We start from the raw sequence: 22,296 nt of genomic DNA on the forward strand, positions 1-22,296 counted from the left end.
TTTAGGGAAGCTGTAGAAGTCCCTAGTTTTGCCTAGAGCAGTGAGAGGCCTGGTCTGCTATGCTTGAGCTCACGGCTTCATGTCCTTAGACTTGAACCTGCACTGGAAGCAACAGCCCCTTACTTACTGAGCCACTCTGTGCTGTGGCTTGTGCTCTGTACTGAGTGTGCGTCTCTTTAAGGCATGTTCGTTTGGTCTGGGACTGAGAGACTGCACCGGGAGAAACATCCAGTGCACATAAAAGCACATGCACAAGACTTTGTAGTTACAAATCCCCTCGATACACAGTCAGTCTTCATTAGCACTTTTACTGGTATTTTCTGCATTTTTTTTATGGCTTTGAGGCAAATGCACTTGCCTTCATAACTGCGTTTCAATACACATAAACCAATGTTTATACTTTTCATTGAAACAGAATAATCAATTATTAGTGTGTAATGTACCCAGACAGCTCATTCAGTAGTCTGATATTTCTTACATAATAAGAGATAATTACTGTTTATCTAAGGCTTGTTTGTGCTTGGTCTGAGCTGACTGAAGGCTAAGGGATTTGTTTGTGTGCCTGTTCCAGGTCAGGTTTACTCAGGTGCACCTTCTAAAATAACAGTTGCTGCACAAGTTAAAGGTCATTCTCCAGCAAAGACAGACCACCCACTACCCCCCCCTTAGAGCTGAAGAATGACTGGGCATTTAATGCCAACAAACTGGCTTGTGTGAAGTACGCTGGTGTGAAGAAAAGAGTGTGGTTCAGTGGAGAGCTTCTCTTTATCTGGTGTTCACTTGTTCACCTTAGGTCTTAGTCCTCATGAGGACTACATAACAAATTGCATGAAGACTCCACTCAGGCTAGAGGCTAAACGGAGTGATTTTATGTGGCTTTGAAAGATCCCAGACATTTATGCTTCAATATTGTGGTGTGGTAATCTGTTACACTCATTGAAAGATGTTTACTAGTTAAAAAGTGTTTAAAAAGTCTTTTTATTTTACAAATGGCTTCTTCAAGCTTGGTGTTTCTCATTCATAATTTGTTTTTGCTACGTGTATACATATTCTGCACTTCTCCACACGAAATGGAATCTGCCAGATGTTTGCCTGCCAAATGGTCTTGTACTGTTAGTGGTGACACTCGTATCTCCAAAGCAAATGAAATGAGGACACAAATGGGAAATTAAGAAGATGTGCATAAAGGAGAGAAAATATAGGGCACTGCTTTGCACAAAGAGTCTTCATTGGCTGTAATAATCAGCTCAGCCATATTATTAAAGCAAGTTGAAAAATTTAGGAAATGTCTCATTGAATCACAAACCATCTAATAATTAAGCAATGCGGATGGATCATGTTATTTCATCTTGTTTCTTTTGTTCTTATGTTTTGAAGGTTGTGTTATCCCTGTATTTTCTCAGGAGGTAAAAATCACCATTTGGAATTACATTTGATCTCTCTGATATTGGTCAGTTCTATGAAGTAGGATTAAAAATCCGGTTTGATGCAGTAAACTGTATTGTTTTTTTCCCTCAGAGCATTGATTACAGGCTGTTATTCCAAGAGTGTGGTTTGTAAAGCTAGATTCCCAGAGTTTCAGCTGTAACTAGCGAGCCAGGTTGTGCAACATTTTGCTGATTTCCAAAATGCATTAATTTTCAAAGAGGAAAATGGAAAAAATAGCCCAACTCACTTATGAGAGCAGTAAAAAAAGTAACTCTGGTCGCATGTGACTTTGCAGGTCTTGGCGAGACTGTTTCCGTAAGTCTTTTTAAAAAAGAGTTGGTAGATCAGAAAATGTGCTGATCTTGGTACATCAGTGTATAAAATTACCTTTTTGAAAGGGACTACCTGTTCGTGACAGGTTTACTTAGATTTTTATAAACAGGGCTGTATAAAGCAAGATTATCTTGGTGAATGATGCCGAACAGAAAATCTTGAACCCTTTCCTTGCTCAGCAGTTAAAATTTAGAGGCTAACATTTGAACTCATTACAGTGAGGGGGGATATTGGAATGTCACAGTCATTGTAACCACGAGACAATAGGTTTCACTGAATCAATTTAATTACTTAAAAGCCCGTATCGGCCTGTCTGAATCACAGATTAGACTTGAAGTTATCCATTATGAATTTATTAAAAAATGCAGTTCTGCATCTACTTAGTGCTTTTTCTCAATTGCAAAACTTGTGCAAACATGGGGGAGCCAACCTTTTCTGTAGGGCTGCCTTCATTGGTACCCTGTTGTGTTTGTTTTAGTAATCCAGGTTTGGCATCTTGTAAACGTCACATAGGCATGATTGACCCTGGAGGTTTGTGTTCAAATGGAAGAGGACGTCCTCCTCCAGCTTCCTCTTCTTAAACACAGTCGTGTGTCTGAGTGCAGGCTGCTCCGGTGAGCTCAGTCCTTTGCCCCCCTCATGAACACGCACACTGGAGGGAGAGCTCTGTCCCATGGTGGGCCTCTTCCCTGCACTCCACTCTTCTCTCACTTCAGCTCTTGCTGGTCTCTTGCAATCCTCCTTTTCCTCCTCCTCTCCTCACTCTCCCACCTCCCGCAACCCTCGTCTTCCTCCTCCCCACTCTCCTGTTTCTGCAACCCTCCTCTTCCTCCTCCTCCTCTCCTCACTCTCCTGTCTCCTGCAATCCTGCTCTTCCTCCTCTAGTCACTCTCCCGTCTTGCTTTCTCTTGATTTGTATTTCTGCCTTTCACGAGCAGTTCTCAGGCTCAGCTTGTCCACGGGATCTTGTGTTTTGGACGGAAAACTGAATTTTCCTTTAGAGATGTTTCTTTTCCCCCAAAGTGCCTCTTAATTTGATGGTATCAAAGAGTGGCTTTGTCGTCGTTTCTTACCACAGCGACTGGGTTGGTTACCTTTATGGCCTGGGATGGATTGAGGGGGGGCAGTGACCATTATTGCAGTGAAGCATAGAAACATTTTGTTGTGTCTTTGTGCTTTCCAGTCTATATGAGTTATGCTGGTAGTCTTGGTTCCGGCCATTGTGCGGTCTGGAATCAGGCCTGTGAGAAAGAGGCTAAAGACAAACAGATGAAGGGATTATTGCCTCAGAAAGAAAAGCATGATGGATGGAATACTTAAACAATCAGCTTTTTTAGTTTCAGATTTTTCTCTGCAGTTTTTGCTGACTTCATTCATCTGTGGAAGTGTTCAGTTTGAGCAGTCATGTTTTGATTACAAATATTCACTCAAAAGCCTACAGTCCATCTTTATTCAGCAAAATGGTACATCATTGGAAGAAGGTAGATAGGCTTCTAAGGCACCTCAAGTATGAATTGTTTTCAGTGTTTATTAAAAACGTGAATGTTCCAGTTTTCTCACTAGTCAGAGATGCGTCTCAAGTTGAAAATGGAAAACAGTTACGTTCCTCTGGGGCCTTGCAATGCAGTGTTCTGTTTTTTTAAAACATTCCGTGACTTCAACCAACTTCAGGTACGGCCAGGATGTGGATCCACATCACAAACCTCAGCCTGTGACTTGTTGTTGATTCAGAGAATGAATGCTCAGGTGCTCCTCTGCTCTTCTGTTCCCCTGACAGCTCACGTCGAGAGCAAGGAGCAGTACATTGAGGTGCTGGAGAACTTGGGCAATAACCACCTGTCCCAGGACAACAACGAAGTGTCCACCGGCTTCCTCAACCTGGCTGTGTTCACCCGGGAGGTCACGGCACTGCTCAAGAATCTGGTGAGAGGCGTCATGCCCGTCAGGCTGGTAGCCTAGGCTCTTGTTCGTGTCAGTGTCCACACCAGCTTTGCAAAAGATGATATTCATTCAATATTTATCAGCTGTTCACTGAGTTTGAACAGACGGTGTTTTTACTATGACACACTAAACGTTTGTAAGGATAGACTTCAGTACTGCACAGGCCATGCAAGTGTTCCATTATCCTGATCCTCTTTTCCTTGGCTGAGTTTATTAGGATTCTCTGAATGCAGATTGGAGGCCTGGCATTTATTAATGGAAGCCATTTAGGAAGTGTTGGAAATCCGATGACAGTGTCAGAAGATTTTCACTTCTTACCCTTTTGAAGTCCGATAAACCCAATTTGATTTTCAGAAACGCGACGAGGACGTGCTTTCCACACCAGCGTTGCCTTGTGCTGGATTTACTCCTTTAAGCTCTCCGAGTTGCTGTGGGGAAATAAAGGGGCTGCTGGCGGATTTGCAGAAAGCTGGGAAAATGCCCTGTGCACGCTGCCAGATTATGCATTTAGGAAGGGCCGTGCAAAAGTCGCAAATTCTAGACGAGGGAGGAAACGAGTGAAGAGAAATGCATGTACAGCTTTGCATCATCCTTCAGTCAGTTGTCTGACTTCAGGGAAAAACCAAAGATAATCAAAAGTTAAACACAAAAGGAAGCAAACTTTTGGGAGCCTGGTATTAGTCATTCTGTACATTGTTAATTAAAACACAATGGGTATCATTGTGCAACCTGTCTCAGAGCTCCAACATTATTTTAGCCTTACAAGCTCCACACGGTTCTAAATGATCACTGTTGTGGGTTTGGTTTTTCATGAATGAAAAGCTGACATTCTTCTCCAGCTGTGAGCAGGGCTGGCTTATCTCTCCTGAGGGCCAGCAGACCCACACTCTCCACTCCGAGGGGAGAGGGGCAGGGCAGCATCTGCTTGTGAGGCCTCCAGACCACAGCCCTCTGTAAAAAAAAAAACTCCTACTGCTCATCTCCATAGCAGCACTAATCTATCCCAGACCTCCATGGGTAATGAAAGCTGCCCCCCCCCCCCGGCCCACCCTTTACATATTAACTCTTTACTGGCCTTTTCCACAGCCCTGTGACCCAGAGATTTCTGGGGTTCATGAGGGACAACACAGGGGATATGCATGATACCTGACATCACCTAACACTAACAGACCTATCAACACTTAGGCCTCTTGTTCAATCATCCGTTTAGTTTTTGCAAATCCGAAATGCCTTCAATGCAGCTTTTTCAGTCCCTTGCCTGTATGTCGAGGTCCTGAGTGTGGAGAGATTTGTGAAAGAGCGGGGAGCTGAGATACCTGTCCTGTTGTTAAGAACTAAAGTACGTTCGCAGCTCTTTGACATTCATCTTTAAGAAAAACACCAAGCGACTGCAATCCACTTTTGAAGCGAAAGATTTCATTCTGGCCTCCTTGACTCCCCTTTAAGTGTCAACTTTCAATTGATTAGCTATGTATTTTCTATATTAAATGGTTGGAATCTTAAAACCAAAGATTCCCTGTGTGTAACCCTAATAGTGAAGCAGCATGTTAATAGACTTATGATGCTCCGTTTTACCTTCATTTTCTCTTCATTTTCTGAGTATTTTTCATTTGCAGGTTACAACATGTAATCATTGTGGTACAGATTTCACAGATGGAAAAAGATTATTGGACATTCTTAAGAAAAAAAGTGTCTGAATGTTTTCAATAAGATATTTAACGAGAACTAATTCTCTACAGTATTCTGAGGGAAAATATAAATACAAGACAAACTTCAAAATAGAGCAACTCTGACTAACTTTTTTTAGTGTAAGTTTTCATAAGTTTTATTTTACCTTAAGTCCTGTTAGAAAGACATCTGTCTTACAGATACATACAGCTCCAGCAGTACTGAGCAATTGTACAAGAAGTACAGTAGGATTGTAATTGAAATTAAGATCAAGTTTAATGTTTAAGATAATTAAAATTAAACTTACCTCATTGTAGTAGAATCCCTCGTGGATGGTCCGTGCTTAAAAATAAATCTAAAGGTAAGGGTTCCTCTTTGGAAAGCTGAAGGAATTCTTGGTGTAAAAACTGGTGTAATTTCAGAACAGTTTACTTTGGTCCAATGTGTATCTTGCTTTTCTGCAGTCTCAGCTTATTTTGCAATAACATATGGGGCCCACCTTAGTCCCTGCACAGAGCCAGTATACAGTACATGCAGACAAAACGTTGAACTGGTTTGATAAATTGACATTATAATATATGCATGTGTTCTTAACAAGAGGCAGATGTTTGCCAAGTTGTACGTTTGCTTAATAGACCCTTTGTCATAACGATAAATGAAATTTGGAATTGAAATGTGGTTTTGCAACAGATTTTGAAATGCACTTGGGTTTGAAAAGGAGGACTTGTCTATAGCATGCACTGTATTTTGTTATTTCAGAGATATCTCTGGAGAGGTTTCTAGAACTTTTCTAACTGAGCCTCTCAACCAGGAGATTGCCTGAAACAAAAGGAAACCTTCTAGCCCCCAGTAACATACAGTAGAAAGACAATCTCTTCCATTAATGGATCTGTGCGAGGGCACTTGTAGTGGGTTTGTTAGCCTGCTGTTTGGTTTTGAGTTTTATTTTCATACAGTATTTTAAAAAAAGTAAAGTCTCAAAATTGTAGCCAGATTGACATACTGCGCCAGAGCTCCTAGTTTATGTAGGACTAAGTGGACCCAGTGTAACTCTTACATTACTACATTATTTATACATTTAGCTGGCACATTACCTTACTAACAGTTACTTTTACTTACTACAGCAGCAGCAATTCGAATATTTTGCTAACTGGGTCATGAGAAATGGAATTAGTTTTCATTTGTGATTTGCAGAGAAAATTCAGGGTGGGTTTCAGTGAGTCAAAGCCCTCTTTTTTTTTTCTTGTTGTGTCTCCTCTCTGTTAAAACGCACGTGGGCTGAACAGTGTTCTCTTCTCCTCCAGATTCAGAATCTGAGCAACATCGTCTCCTTCCCTCTAGAGAACATCCTGAAGGGAGAGCTGAGAGACGCCAGACAGGTGAGTCTCAGCTGGCAGTAGGATTCTGGGTGGTTTTCCTTCTGTTTGCGAAACACGGCCAAACTGGTTTATTTTAATTCCTTTTTAATGTATAATTAGGAACAGTACTGTAATTAATGGTTCAGCAGACAAAATGACTGCAATAGGTACAACTGTTTCCTTAAATGACTAGTTACGTGAAATTTTGGGAACTCCCAATAAGTGTCACTGGGCATGTTTCCCTGTACTCTCTTATGAACTGGATATGAGCTTTTAATGTAACAGGAATGGATAGTGCAGTAGGCCTACCACAGTTGTGTGGAGTTGGCATCCCCTTAAAACAGGTTTCTCGGGTTTCTCAAGAAATAGTGTCTGTGGCATGAATGTTCACCCACTCCGTGATGGTCTGGCTGCATGATTCAAGTGCTGGTGTTTGTATTGGCTGCAGTGTGCCTGTAGAGTTTTGCTGCACGTGTACTCTCTTCATATTCAGGCTGCCCAGGCTGCTATGGCTTTATTGTACTACTGAACTTCTAAAGCAAGTTGAGAGAGCGAGAGCGAGATCACTTTATTAACCCTATACAATTTTTTGCATTAGGAATTTGTCTTTTCGCATACCCCAGCTGATTGGGTCAAGGTGTGATACAATGTAATTAATTGATGAACATGTCTTTTTTTGTTGGAAATGTGCACTCTTTCATGGGGACTTCCTTTTCATTATTTATAGGAGTGTTCTAATCTTACCAAGTGACACAGGATTAACAAATAGCGAAGTTTGCTTTTAAAGGGGCATGTTGGTTAACTGATTTAACAATCAACTTCCAAAACTAGATCCATGTTGGTCCAGACCTGGACGGAGGCCACAGGCTTCCAGCAGGTGTAATGTATGTATGCGTACACACTTGGACAAGTATACTTAAATATGTATAGTGTATTATATAGTATAACCGGATACTCAAATGGGCATATAGGTTTGGACATTGTTTCTAAGGTGAGAAGGTCTCTTTTGTGCATCACTCTTCATATTTGAGCTACAGCCAAAGAACCAGTGACTTCACTGGCTAGGCTATTCTGCCTGGAGTTGAACCTGCTCCACAGTCACGTGCCTTAGGTTCATTGAAGAATCAATGTGTTTAGACTGAATTCATAGCCCCAAAGCTCTTGCCAGAGAAGAGCCCCAGCCTGGTCATGTGCTGAGCTAAAACGGTCTCTTATTTCCAGGAACTGAAGAAACAGATGGAGAAGAGCTGGAAAGACTATGACCTGAAAGTGTGAGTACTCTTGGGCTTGCTTTCCCAGTGAGGCTCTTGCAGGGTTTCCTTGATCAGCTACCTACAAGTTGAATTTGGCCTTGGGATGGAATTAGATAACCCCAGCTGGAACTGAGTAGTTGAATTCAGATGGCTTTTTGAATTCAAATTTGTCTTTTTCAGTAACAGACACCCTGATTCCTATCATTATTTTAAGACTGTCATGTCACAGGTCACTGTCATTGACCTGTGTCTGCAATGCTCAATGCTCACGTGCAAACACGTTTTGGTTTTTTAAATGTAAAACACAGCTCGGACTTTCCACCTTTGTTTTTCTTAAATTGCAGGCCATATAGAGGCACAACCCCAGATTCTGCTTTTGGTTTTTTATAACATGTGGCTTGTGAGGTACAGATTAACGTCAGCACATCAGCAGTTTCCCTGCAGACCGGAGGTGAATCTGAGTGCAGCTTGCTTTCTTTGTCCCTGCGGGCTTTGCAAGCTGCTTGAGCTTTCCGTCTCTCCCCGCAGTGCGAAGCTGGAGAAGGAGAGGAGAGAGAAGGCCAAGCAGCTGGGCGTTATAAAGACTGAGGTGTCTCCGGCCGAGATTGCTGAGGACATGGAGAAGGAGAGGCGTGTTTTTCAGCTGCAGATGTGTGAGGTGATGGGGGGGGGGACATGTCTGGGCCAACCTTAAAGAACCAAACTGAAAACCAAACCCCTGAAACTGGGCCATCGTTGTGCCTTTTTCCCCCTTTTGCACAGCTTATTGTTTTAACATCTACAGGACTTAGCGTGATTGATTCCCTTGTGGTGGAGGTCCTTCTGCGGTTAGTGGGCCTAGTCAGGAAACTATATGAAACCTGTGGAATGTCCAACCACTGCCAGTCTTGAGTTTTTGACCCGATGAGTATTCTAGAAATCTGCTCTGCTTTGCATTTAAAACAAGCACAGGTCTCCAGTTTTAAAGCAAAGGCATTAGTGAGTTGTGCACAATGTAAATGAGTGCACGAGGTGCTTCTGAAGCTAATTGGCCCCCTTATTAGTCTACAGACTTGGTGCTGCTAATGGAACCTGGAGAAAAGCATTTTCCATGGTGCGTAAAGGGCAGTGACGTCCTAGAAACACTTGGGTGTAGACCACTCTTGCCAGAGATTCCACATCTGATTTGTATGTCTCACTGATATGTATTTTTCCTCGCTGTCTTCCAGTATCTCCTGAAGACACAGGAGCTGAAGGTCAGGCAGGGTCCTGATCTGCTCCAGAGTCTCATCAAATACTTCCAGGCGCAGCTGAAGTGAGTGTCGGTGCTGAGGGTAATCCTTCCCCCCCTCCATTGTCATTTCGGTGTCCTCTGCCTCAGGGAAGTTTCCCATTCTCCCTCATCCCAGCCGCTCTGACAAGGATGCCAAGACAGAGGCCGTCTTGTGACTGGGCTATACTCTTTCTTGTGGGCTCAGATTCCTCAAACCAAGCGAAACCAAAAACATGGTGGCCAGCATATTTTCTAAAAAGAATAAGGTGGCAGTCAGTGACTGAGCTGCAAAAATTAAAGAGGTAAACGCATCTGTAAATATAAAAATATGTATATCTAACACACATAAAATGCAAAAAGAAATCTATATTCATTTAAAATATTTTTTTATTTATATGAATATTAAAGTATATGAGTATAAATGAACAAGATTTCTGGCTGGTTTTTGTAGTTTCTTCACTAATTATAATAAACCCCATCGTTAGACTGGACCCATTTGTCAGCTCCTCTAGCTTTGCTGACTGCATATTCTAGAAAGTGGCAGTTCCAGTAACTGAACTGATTGGAGAGGCAGGGCAAACAAATGACATATATACAGTATGTCTGTCAGTTTTCTGTGAAATTGCAATGGCATTACCCTCACAGATGCAACTAAAAAAAAATAACAGCTCAGGATTAAACAGTTTGACTTGTTCCAGTAACCCGTGGTGGATGCCTGTGTGCTAATATTGTTGTATCTCTGTTTGTTTCGGGTTATTACAGCGAAAGCAGTTAGTGGCTCAGTGCAGTATTCTGTGTTCAGTTTTTTCCAGGATGGCCTGAAAGCTGCTGAGCACCTCAATCCTTTCGTAGAGAAGCTGGCGGCCTCTGTTCACACGGTAAGGCAATTTGTACATTTCCCAGCATGCACCTCTGTCCCATGCTGTGTTTCTCTTAGGCCTCATTAAGAAACTTTGTGTTGGGGTCACCAGAAATCTCACTTTCTCTTCTCACTTTATTAAACATTTATTGCAGCCTTTTTCAATATATCCAACTCCTGCCATACTCAGATGCAGACAATATAAAATGGGAGCAGGGAGGCAGTTCTCCTAGTAAAATGCAGAACCAGACATTTTGTACATTCCACAGGATGTCAGCAGCCAGTGAGTCCTTGAATTGTGCCCTTGTACACTCCCAAATTTAAATTGCAGTCTGAAGCAATTCAGCCTTTTGTTTTGTATGCTCAGGAATACACACAGAAACGCTGGGAGGTGCCAGTTTTTTTCCCAACTTGAGCTGGCATCATCAGACACACTCTATTAATGTATCAGAAAGTTTAGTCTTCACTCTGTGCCTGAGACCTAAATCTCAAGGCCTGACGAATCACTGCAGATTGTAATATAGGAACAAGCAAAGGTTAATTCCCTGCCGAGAAGCAGAAAGATGCAATGTTTTGGCTGTTAAGCTAAAGAGGCTCGACCACAGAAATGTGCTTTTTTCTTTTCAAGTTTCCAATGTGGAATCAACTTTTACTTGTTCCTCTGCATCAGTGTGATGCAACTCGGCACTCCAACTTTGCTTATCAGTTTTATTTCACTGAAAGCACAAAGAGACTACAAATGTCTGGTGTTGCATAAGCCCAGTCTAATTTAATTTGTGGTGCCTAACCTGTGTTTGTTTAAACTTTTTAATCTCTGTCTCTGTTTCTGTCTGTTGTTTGTGGCTGTAATATTGGCTCTGCAGGCAAGAGCAAACAAGTGATTGTGTTATTAATAAGGCAGTACCATTAAAAAGTGGAGTCAGACTGGCATCGTCTGCTAATATTGCTGTGTCGAGGACATGATACTACTTGTTCAGACTTGTCATCATCAGGATCGTTGACACTTTAATGTTTGTTTTAAAAGAAGAAACAAGAAGACTCCTCAAAATCCTTGTGTTTGGCGGGGTGGGAGAACTCTTCTCAGTTGCCAAACTGGACTCCACAGTGGGGAAAGCTCTCAGGAACCTAAATATCTCAATTCCACTTACTCTCAGAACACGTATCCTTGGTGATTTATCAAAGGTTAAAGTAGCAATTCAATATAAAAATACTTTTTTGACACACTTGACACTTTTTGAATGGATTAAAGAGGCTGTATCACAAGTTAAATTTGAAAATTGAAGATTTCATATAATTTACAGGGGAAACTTAATGAGTGTAGAAATGTTTGGGGCCCATTAGAGATCTACCAAATCTTTTTTAAAAAAGTTTTCTTTAGATTTCTTTAGAAACACCTACCCACGTCTCAAATTTGAAAATGTTTCAGTTTATAGCTTAGACTAGGGGAAACCAAACTTCTAAGCTGATCTGACCTACATAAGAGTGGACTAGAGTTTGTAATCTGTAGGAGAGCAAAAACCTCACACTACAGCTCTGAACCTCATTATTCTTAGCATGACAAGTTGAAAGGAATTATAGTTGCCTAAACTGCAAATCAAACAGCATTTTTTTGTGATCCAATACATTTGTTTTCCTTTTTCTCTTTGCATTCATCCATTTTTGTATTTGCATTTTTCAACATTTCGACTCGATGTTGGTCTCATCGTATCTGAATGTCTCATCTTGAAGTGCTAGAAAACCAGAAACCGGTGTTAACTGGGAACCTCAGTGAGGCTCCATGCCGAAGTCATGATTCTGGGAGACAGAGGTCTGTAGATGCATTCCTTGTGGTGAAGAGAACACTTTTCAGAGGGTGTCTTCTGAATGTTTGGGCTCACTTCTGGCCTTGTTGGCTTGTCAGCATGTACTGATAGGTCTTGTTGACCACAAACGGCTCTGAACAAACTAGAAGATTAGAGAGCACCTACCCGTCTGCAGACAGGATTCCTACAGTGGGGAGAGGTTTGCAATAACTTTGCAGGGAAGAATGTGGAAATCGGGGACATGATGATTTAGGGCATGGGTAGAATTGATGTACAGCTGCCAAGATGTGTTCCTCCTTTGGAAAGTTGAGATAACTGTGCTGTTGGGAAAGCTCTTTAAAAAGTGTATTAACTGGGAATTTGCTTCGATGCGCCTTGATGGATCATGTTTGTGAATTGCGTGGTTCACTGGGTTTAGAATGAGCAACACCTACAGTATCTGATGGCTTTAAGATGATGACAATTAGTTATTAAGATTCTTGAAATCTGTCTGCATAGTTATCAAATGAAAGGAAAGAGGAACACTCAACAGACAGGTTTTGTGACTGTTTTTAGCATAACACGAACCATGGTAATGTCTGGATTTAAAAAGGAAGACATAATACAGTACGTTTTTTTTTCAATTTATCTTCGCTGTCTGAAAGAATTTAGAAGCATTAATAGGGGTTTGAATTTTCCGTGTGAAGACATTGGAAATGATCCTTTCTAGATTATCATACAGTAAAACGAGGGTTTCTTGCATGCGAGGAATGCATTACCAAAAAGTATGTGTTTACTGTGGTATGCCTTGCAGTGTAGGGCAGTGTAGCATTGTGAAATTGTTTCTGATTGGCAAGACATGGTAAATCTTAATTTACATTATGCAAAGTCACGGCAACGTAGAGAGATTCTTTAACTTGCAAGTCCCTTTGGAGACAGTCGTCTTAGAGTTATGAGAATGATGTCAGGCCACTGTAACCGTAAAAGCCTGACAATGATTATGTGACAGACTGCACATTAGCTCTGGTTTCCCCCCACAGTCGAAAGACATGCTGGTAGGACATGTAAGACATGCTGTAAATTTGGCTCTGATGTGAGTGTGTAGTGTGTAGTGTCTCTGTGTGTCTGACCTGTGATGGACTGGCATCCTGTCCAGGCTGTACCCCACTTTGTGCCTTTTGCTTGGTTAGACAAGTCACCCCTGCTGCGCACACTTGATGCCCTCTGGCCGTCTTGTCTTGTGCTGTTCTCTTGTTCTCTTGTTCTCTTGTTCTCTTGTTCTCTTGTTCTCTTGTTCTCTTGTTACCTTTATAAACTTTATAAAGCCCAGATCATGTGATCCAAGTCCATCAATCACAACCCGACAGCAGTACCATAATGTATTAAGTATTAAGGGACTCATACACATGAGGTGTTGACTGCTCAAATAAAGGACTGGAACATATGAGAGACAAAATAATTGTAAAATAGACAAAACAATCTAACAATTCAGTAGAGACAGCTAAATGTACAAAAATGTTCAGTAACTTCATAAAAGAGAAAAGATAGAAAGTAAAAATGCAAGGAATATAATATCCTGGTCCATTCTTATATATGATAGGTAATAAAGATAAAAGGAAAGATGTTCTAGTTTTGAATGAAAATTATTCTAAGGAAGAACTCAAGATGGTGCCTCATTGAAACGTGTTTCTGAAATGTATTTCAGTGTAGCCTTTATGGTTGTATTATTACAGATTATCTGTGTACATAGAGGATTAAATCCCTGTCTATGCCTACTGAATTTTATAGCTCTGTGCTTTTGTACCTTTCCCCATCTATGTGTTGCATTCTGGGTGCAGATTCCTCTGTGCTTTCTGCTGTGTGGTATGCTCTTGTTGGGGTCTCCGTTGTATGGTTCTATACATTGTGAGATGTGCTCTGTGCTATGGGTAGACATTGTGCTACTGTATATGTTCTATACATTCAAGATTCAAGATTCATCACATTGTGATAAATATTCTGTATGTTGTACTGTGAGTATACATTATACTAAATGTTCTATACATTGTATGATGTGCTCTGTGCTGTGCATTCTATACATTGTCTCATATGTTCTGTATGTTGTGCTATATGTTCTATACATTGTGTGATGTGCTCTGTACTGTAGGTTCTATACATTGTGCTATATGTTCTATACATTGTGCGATGTGCTCTGTGTTGTATGTTCTATACATTGTGCTATATGTTCTATTCGTTGTCTTGTGGGTCCTATACATTGTTCTGTATGTTTTATATGTTGTGCTGTGAGTCCTATACATTGTGCGATGTGCTCTGTGCTGTAGGTTCTATACATTGTGCTATATGTTCTATTCGTTGTCTTGTGGGTCCTATACATTGTTCTGTATGTTTTATATGTTGTGCTGTGGGTCCTATACATTGTGCGATGTGCTCTGCAGCTGCGGCAGGCGCAGGACGAGGAGATGAAGCAGCTGGCCCAGGTCCGGGACTCTCTGAGGGGCTTCCTGCAGGTGGAGGGCAAGGAGGTGAGTCCAGTGTCTGATCCCCCGGGACTTTACAGATTCCCGCAGCTCTCTTCTTGCCAGTGTTAACACTGTTGTACAGTATAAATGATCAGCAATCCCTACATTTCCAGCTCCTAAATGGATACTATACTATTTGTAATAAAACGATCAAGTCTGCACACCAAAAGAAAACATTTTAGTTTGCAAGAGAAAAGCCCTTTTCTGTTGTTTTTTTTAACTCCTGCAGCTCCTTGCAAAATTGAACTCCTCAAACAGCGTTTTGATGCCACTACGTTACCTTTTTCAGAGACATGTCAAACAGGACCTACCTTGCAGGGAATAAGTCTTCACTCTCTGCTGCCAGAACAGCCTGAAGTGTATTGGACCTATGGCCCAGGTCACTCAGCACTATTACTCTTGCCCAAGTATGGCTGAGCAGAATCGTATATTGGGGAAAAAGCCGAGCCTGTGGGGAATTTTTCTCTTTTTCTGCTTAATCTTCATAGTTTCTGTCCTTTATCAGGACCACTTGAACAGGAAGAACTCTGGGAATGGCTACAGCATTCATCAGCCTCAGGGGAACAAGCAGTATGGCACGGAGAAATCTGGATTCCTGCTCAAGAAGAGCGACGGGTGAGGGGTCTTTCGGCCTAGATTTATTTCCCCCCTTCACCATGAGTGAAGGGAATACATTGGCTCTGGGGTGGTTAAGCCTTTACAGGGCCGAATCGCTGTAAAGCTGTGTCTGATTAAAGAAACTGGAAAATGAGCAAGCCCCTGATCACAGGGGTGGGGCTGCTTTGTTAGTTTCTCCAAGATGATCAGAGGCTGTGGTGAAAGTCTTGCTTGAAAGCAGTAGCAAACTTTTCAAATGCAGCTGCAGATCACTTTGTTGGGGTTTTTTTTTTGGTGGGGGAGGGTGGATTTTTTTCAAGTCTGTTTTGAATTAAACATATAGAGGAAGTACTGGTTAAACAAATTCTGTTGCCGTTGTTTTAAGTGACTAAGTGCTGAGATCAACGGTTCGTGAGGCCTAAACCTTTGGGTCTCTTGTCTGTTTACGTACATTATTTAATGTAGACTGGTGGTGTCAAAGATTAAAGACATCAAAACACTTATCCATCCATTCATTTTCCAACTGCTTTATCTAGTGCAGGGCCATGGGGGAGTTGGAGCCTATACCAGCAAGTAATGGGTCCATCTCAGGGCACAAACAGCCACGCACTCACATCAGGACCAGTATTCTCTGAAGCCAGTTAAACTCCCAGCATGTCTTTGTAGTGTGGGAGGATATTCTAAAAATCAATTTTTGGGTTCTTTTCTCACGCCCTGCAGGATCAGGAAGGTGTGGCAGAAGAGGAAATGTGGAATCAAATATGGCTGCCTGACAATATCCCACAGCACGGTATGGCAGGCTCCTGCTCCTGAGCCTCTCCTTCTGCTAATGATCTGTTTACACTTCCAGCGGTCTCCCTGCACTCAGGGAGCCTTGGCAGGTGCCTAATGCGTTTTCCAAAGAACTGCAACAGATGTGCGCCAAGGAAAAAGCTCGTAATGTTTCAGACTGTTATACAGCAATTTAAGCTGTGTTTTGGGTAATTATCCTGTGTACTGCCCAGCATGTGTGCCAATAACTGTGTGTTTTTACCATTAATGTGTAAATGTTACCCACATTACCCACGCACTTTACATGTTTGAAACCTGGGCGTATGTTGCAAAGTTGGTGCTGCCGACGCGTCAGCCTGGCCGCCTTCCTCTGTCATTCATGAACGGCGCTCTTGGGTTTGTCGCGTTGGGCCGATTTGTCTCTCGTCATCCCGCAGATCAACAGGCCCCCCGCCAAGCTGAACCTTCTGACCTGCCAGGTTAGGCCCAACCCCGAGGAGAGAAGGACCTTCGACCTTGTGACGCGTAAGTCCCAGCAGGGCTTGTGGAACTCCTCAGCAGCTGCTCAAACGAGACAGAACGGGTAGCAGCTGGACACCTTGTTTTGAGCCTCTCGAGCGGACAAGTTTTACGCGAGGCGAAAAGGAGTGTTCGAATATTTGTTTGTGGAGAGAACAATGGCTAACTAGTGTACTAATATGTCTTTAGTTTTAGAAATCATCACACTGACATAAAAACTGCTGCCATTTATCATCAGCACTGTTTGCAGTGGCTATAGGTCCCTCAAACAAGAAACTACCTCTCAGACAATGTTTTTGCCACTTTTTACAGCAGTGAGTCCGGTGTACGTTAACACCATCGAATCTGAGCAGTGCAGCCAGCAGTTGGATTCTGTGTGCTCGTGTTAATGATTTATATTAAGGAATTACTCTGCTTGGGTTTTGTACATTATAAGGGCAGTTTTCAAGGTTGCACTTTCAAGTGCCAGACTATGTGAAATTAAAGACGGGCTGACTTGAGAAAGCAAAAGAAAACGTTCATTTTTTTTCCTTTGAATTCAGCAGCTATGGCAAGCACATCTTTAAAAGAGCAGGGTGTAAGAGGTTTGCCCAGTATTGTTTGTTTCTGTTTGTTAATTATATTGTGTGCCAAGCAATGTGTATGTCAGGAATGGCAGTCTCTCCTGCTAGCCGGTGTTTAATCCTTTATATAGGTCAGGTTTTGATTTGAAGCACATGTGCTCAGATTTTTGGATAAACATATTAACGGCACTACCGGTTGCTCATTTTTCAGCGTGGAAGGCCATAGAAATCCTGCAAGTCATCAGATTGTGAAGCACCTGTCTTACATTAAGGTTAATCCCAAGGAGCCACACCGGAATAATTCCTTGCAGCACTGGCTCCTGCTGAGTTTACGGATATAACACTGCTATTCCATGGCCAGACAGTGCACTGGGTACTCCAGTGGTTTTGGACTGTGCTGTAATTCCTAAAGCAGGTTCATTAAAACAACAGCAGTTACAGCTTTGAATTTCCTTCTAAAGGCTTAAGTGAACTTGATTTATTTAATCTCTGTAAACAATTCCTCCCATCCGCCACCCTCACGTTTCTAATTCTTCAGAAATAAAGAGCAATTAGGGGCTGGAAGATTCTGACTGATAGAAAATGGCTGTATGGAGCAGCAAGTTAGTTCTTGTGCAAGAAGTTTTGGTTTCTTTTTGCAGGTTTGATTTCTGCACGCAAGGCTTTGTTAGAAAACCTGGCCTGCAGCAGTAATTTACCAACTAATTTCCATCTCCTCCTCTCTTTCTGAATTTCAGATAATAGGACTTACCACTTCCAGGCAGAAGATGAACAAGAATGTATGATGTAAGTAAACCAGATGTATTAGAAAGCACTTTCCATATGCAGTAGTGCGTAACACTATTGTTATAGTCTCCTTTCTCCTGCAGTTTTCAAATTTAGTTCAGACCTGGTACAGAGCAGGACCTTAGATTTGGCTGGAGACAGTAGATGTTTCACTTGGGAGCAACCCTTTGTAGACTGCCCATCCTTTCGGCTTCCCACATGCCAGGGTGTTTTGCCAGACGCCTCCTCTTCCTCCAGACTACAGGCAGTGAGGAGCAGAGAGCCCCTTCACTCGAGCCCCAGGCTCCAGCTGAGGCGGAGCCGGAGGAGGCCGAGCGGAGGTCAGGCGTTTCTCGGGACACCAGGGGAGTTCATTTCTCAATGCGAAGCAGATGGGGCCTCTGTCTCCAGCTGCTCCTCCAGTTCCCACTACTCCTGAGCTCAAACATTTGAGGTTTTGCAGGACGCTAAAGAAACACCCAGTGTTTGATCTGTCTCTTTTCTGCTTTGTACACATGCATCAATTTTTTTTGTCGTTGTCCACACCTCTTAGGCTGAACCCTCGATTCAGGCTCTGCCAAACAATTGCTTGGGAGGACAATAACCTTGGGGGGGGAAAGAAAGCTAAACTAAATTATACTGATGTTGTGAAGAAAAACCTGTAATGAAAAAAGAGATCATATGCAAGGTTAATGGAATTGCAGTTCTGTTTATTTAAAAGTACCATAAATCCTGTTTTTTAGCTTCAGGGAAGGTGCCACTCCTTTCTTTTTGAAAAGAGAGAGGGTGGGAAGCAGAGAGGAAAGTCAGAACGCTTTGAAAAAGGTCACAGGAATTCCCAAAAATGACATGGAAGTGAGCTGGTTAAATTTATTGCCTTCCTGGTAGATTTGACAGTTTAATGGACCTTTATTATGAGTAATCCCTAACAAAAACAGTATGGGTTAAAACCAAGTAAGGTTTTTCCAAGTTCCTAGTTGGATGGGACTGCGGTATTAGTATCGCTTCACCTCAGAGCGCGAGACGCTCGGGGAGCAGAGACAGAAGTGAGCGTTCACGAGGTGGCTGCGTACGTCTTACCGCAGATGGGTGTCGGTGCTGCAGAACAGCAAGGAAGAGGCCCTCAACGCTGCGTTCAGGGGAGACCAGAGCCAGTTCAAGGACAGCAGCCTGCAGGAGCTGGCGCGGGCCATCATCACCGAGGTGCGCCACATGCCGGGCAACGAGGTGTGCTGCGACTGTGGAGCGCCAGGTACGCGCACTTCAAAGCCCCACCAGTAGGTGGTGCTGTTGCGTCCCGGACGGGGTTTGGACTTGACCACTGTCGCTATGAACACCAATTGAAGTGCCAGGAAGTTGTTTAAATCACTGTAGTTCAGTGACCCGACCCCCATCAGAGCTGACTGCAACATTGAATTTTATTAAGTACTGTTTTATTTAGTATTGCACTAAATTATTCACTATTGTTGTGGGTGGGTGTTGCTCTCCATTCTCCGTTTGCGTTCGTAATCAACACTTGGGTGTTCATTGCTAGCAAGTCATGCAAATTCGTAGTATATGTAGCAGTAGGTTGAGGAGGTGGTTAAGGGCTCGTATTACGGACGTCATGGGATCCAGTCTCCAGATGGGGACATGACTGTGTAAGATAATTTGCACAGCTTGCTTCTGTAGAGTACCTGGCTGTATAAACGGGTACACCTGTAAAAGAGTGTATAAAGACATTGGCCAAATGATTTAAAATAAAAAACTAATCATCTAGGGTTTTGTATAAATTGGGATGAGATGTTAAATGGTGGACATCTGATTTTTTTCACATCAAAACTGTAGGCATTTAAATTACAGTTACAAGACATATGCGGGAAATATCAAGTATCACAACCTTGCAAATGCTAAACAGATATTTGCATGTGAGCATCGGTCACAGGTGACCACGCCCAGTGTTAGGAGCTGCTAGTTGAAAGGAAAATGGTCCTATTGGGACTTGACAAGACCGATGGTGATCATGACAGCCCTTACTTCACTAGAGCAGTAGCTTGAAGCCACAGGCCCTTGTGGTCTCAATCAGGTGACCTCATATTACTTATGACCTCATTCCGATTTTCTTCAGCACACTGTCCAGTTGTTGATTGGAAGGCAGGCAGTGAGGGAATCACAGGTGCTCCCAGGCCAGGCTGACATGGCCTTAAGGAGACCTGTTATTGCTATGAAGTCATTGGAAGAGTGGTTCTGTTCCGTATGGCTGTTAACAGATCACATGGCTTTTATCTTCTCCTCAGATGTTTTTACTTTGGATCCACCTGAGTGAATATCACTACAGATCTGCATGTGAATAGAATTTTGACAGCCTAATAGTGCTGGAAGAGTCTTCAGCTCCTTCTTTTGACTTGTGTGTAAGCAGCGAGCCAAGGAAAATGGAGTCCTCTTTGTTGTAAACTCACTGACTGGCCCTGACTCCTTGATCTGCAGATCCCACATGGTTATCCACCAATCTTGGGATCCTAACCTGCATCGAGTGCTCTGGAATTCACCGGGAGCTGGGAGTGCACTACTCCAGGATCCAGTCCCTCACTCTGGACATGCTCAGCACCTCTGAGCTGCTGGTAGGTCAGCTGCCCCCTTGGCACCTGTCCCAAGGTGGATTGTGGAGTATTCTGTTCAAAGGCTAGGTGTTGCACATTTACCATGAGGCTCTGTTTTGCAGCTTGCTGTGAGCATCGGAAACACAAGGTTTAATGATATCATGGAGGCAGGATTACCCAGTGATTCTGTGAAACCTCTTCCTAACAGTGACATGTAAGTGTATTGCTGCTGGAGATTAAAATGAGTTTTGCTCATGCATGAACAGTTTACCATTGCAGACAGGAGGTTTATCCAGATGATTAAACAATGGTTGCTCTGTGATATGATTCTAATTGTTTAATTGATTTCTTAGCAAAATAAATGTCTTGGGCTGCAGTTCATTTTTTAACAGCAGTATCTTATCTGTTACAGGAATGCCAGAAAGGAGTATATCGTAGCTAAGTATGCAGAAAGGCGGTATGTTCAGAGAAGCGGTGATGAGGACTCCTACCGGCTGTACGATGCCATTAAAAGCAGAGACATCACCACGCTGCTCCAGATATATGCAGAAGGAGAAGACCTGACCAAACCAGTGACCATCCCAGAGGGACAGGTCAGTGAAGTATTTGAGTAGGAATATCTTTGTGTTACGGATGGGATCTAGAACTTCAGAGGCTCAGGCAATAAACACCTTTGCTTGAATGGAAATTGGGCTTTGTCTTCGTCTTTTGTGGTTTGGGCTCCGTTGTTGTAATTGGGATTCCTCAAAGGGATGAACCACAACTGGCTCAAAACTTTTGGGGTTTGGGGGTCAATGTCGGGTGGGTTACCTTAAGCCTGCCACTGGCAGCATGCCCTGCAACTGTGAGATGTCAATGTGATTGTCTTTGAGAGCTGCAGCAAATCTACAGTGATCCTGCTTACAGTGAGAAAAAAACCCCGGTAATTTTGCAGTGCATGTTTCTGGACAAGCCTCTAATTTTTTGTGTACTGATGTAAGCGTTTAAAAGGTGCACTTAATGAATAAATAATTAATGATCCCAAAATGATGGGGGCTCTTAAATAGATTGCAGTCAAACCCAGGACCCACAACTGTGAGTCAGCAGTGCTAATGGTAATTCCAATATGCTATTCATTTGGTTTAAGCTCTAAAGCTATCTTCTAAAAAACAACTGCAATTGGCCCTTGTCAGCTACAGATTTGGTCATCATGGAATTTGACTATGCAGAGTTTCCTGTATGACCACGAGCACAAGCTTTTGAGAACTCTTAGTTTTAAGTGTAGAAACTGAGGGGGAGCAATTGTTAATTTAAGTCCATGGAGCTTGGCTACAATCCCATGTTTTATAGCCAACGTGTTGTACGTGCTCAGCAATTCCTTCATTTTTAACCCGTTTTACTGCTTTTATGGTATTTAAAATCGTGGCCCAAAAACATATAAAGAAGTGATGAAAATATTGCTGTAAGGTCTCAATATATGACATCTTTAGAGAATAAAATAACAGCTTTACATAAACTTGGCCACGGTAAATCTTTTGCTTTTTTGAGGATGTTAATGTTTTAAAATCAATGATTGGGTTTCAAGGTAAGTCTAAACATTCAATTGTACAACAATCAATTTATTTTTATAGGCAGGCTTTAGTGGCAGCACATTCACTAGACTGTTCTAGTTTCTCTTAAATCCTCCCATGGTAGACATCACAGCCTCTGTCTGTCAGTTTTCGCAAACGCAGGTCTCTCATTTGACTGTGGCACCGGTGTCCATGACCCTTTCGTTCAGCGCCGTTAGAAACCGGCCAGCAGTCTAGCCTGGGAGCGCTCCAGGGCTGCGCAGATGTGCGGCTTGACTGCTCAGGACTCCAATTGCAGGGGTCCGTCTCACTCTACAACAGTCAAACAAACAGAGCACATCCGTTAAAGACCCCCTGCTGGCTTGCACATGTGTTTACTGCCATCTGGACACGCAGCCGCCAAAGAACACGGACCTCTCAAGCTTATAGAAACGCCAAACGTCATCTTTGGCCAAACAGCTGTTGAAACTCTCAACTGCAGCCTCTGCCTCACTGATGGCCTTATGCCTGATCTACAAGCAGTAGGCTTGTGTTTCGAACATAATGATTCCTGAGAGCCA

The 22,296-nt window shown here is 42.6% G+C and overlaps 1 protein-coding gene across 1 annotated transcript in view; it reads left to right on the forward strand.

Moving 5' to 3' along the window:
* The window catches only part of asap3 (ArfGAP with SH3 domain, ankyrin repeat and PH domain 3), a 43,898-nt gene that overhangs the window by 8,665 nt on the left and 12,937 nt on the right, over positions 1-22,296 (forward strand). Inside the window, exons 3-17 of the mRNA XM_069195570.1 lie at positions 3,539-3,684; positions 6,675-6,749; positions 7,950-7,999; positions 8,510-8,639; positions 9,190-9,275; positions 10,036-10,111; positions 14,309-14,395; positions 14,898-15,007; positions 15,710-15,779; positions 16,198-16,285; positions 17,580-17,628; positions 18,693-18,859; positions 20,074-20,207; positions 20,309-20,400; positions 20,599-20,779. Of these exons, the coding sequence (XP_069051671.1) occupies positions 3,539-3,684; positions 6,675-6,749; positions 7,950-7,999; positions 8,510-8,639; positions 9,190-9,275; positions 10,036-10,111; positions 14,309-14,395; positions 14,898-15,007; positions 15,710-15,779; positions 16,198-16,285; positions 17,580-17,628; positions 18,693-18,859; positions 20,074-20,207; positions 20,309-20,400; positions 20,599-20,779 (1,541 nt within the window). The remainder of the gene's footprint in view (positions 1-3,538; positions 3,685-6,674; positions 6,750-7,949; positions 8,000-8,509; positions 8,640-9,189; positions 9,276-10,035; positions 10,112-14,308; positions 14,396-14,897; positions 15,008-15,709; positions 15,780-16,197; positions 16,286-17,579; positions 17,629-18,692; positions 18,860-20,073; positions 20,208-20,308; positions 20,401-20,598; positions 20,780-22,296) is intronic.

The sequence above is a fragment of the Lepisosteus oculatus genome, chromosome 11 (genome assembly GCF_040954835.1).
Source record: "Lepisosteus oculatus isolate fLepOcu1 chromosome 11, fLepOcu1.hap2, whole genome shotgun sequence".
NCBI lineage: Eukaryota > Metazoa > Chordata > Actinopteri > Semionotiformes > Lepisosteidae > Lepisosteus > Lepisosteus oculatus.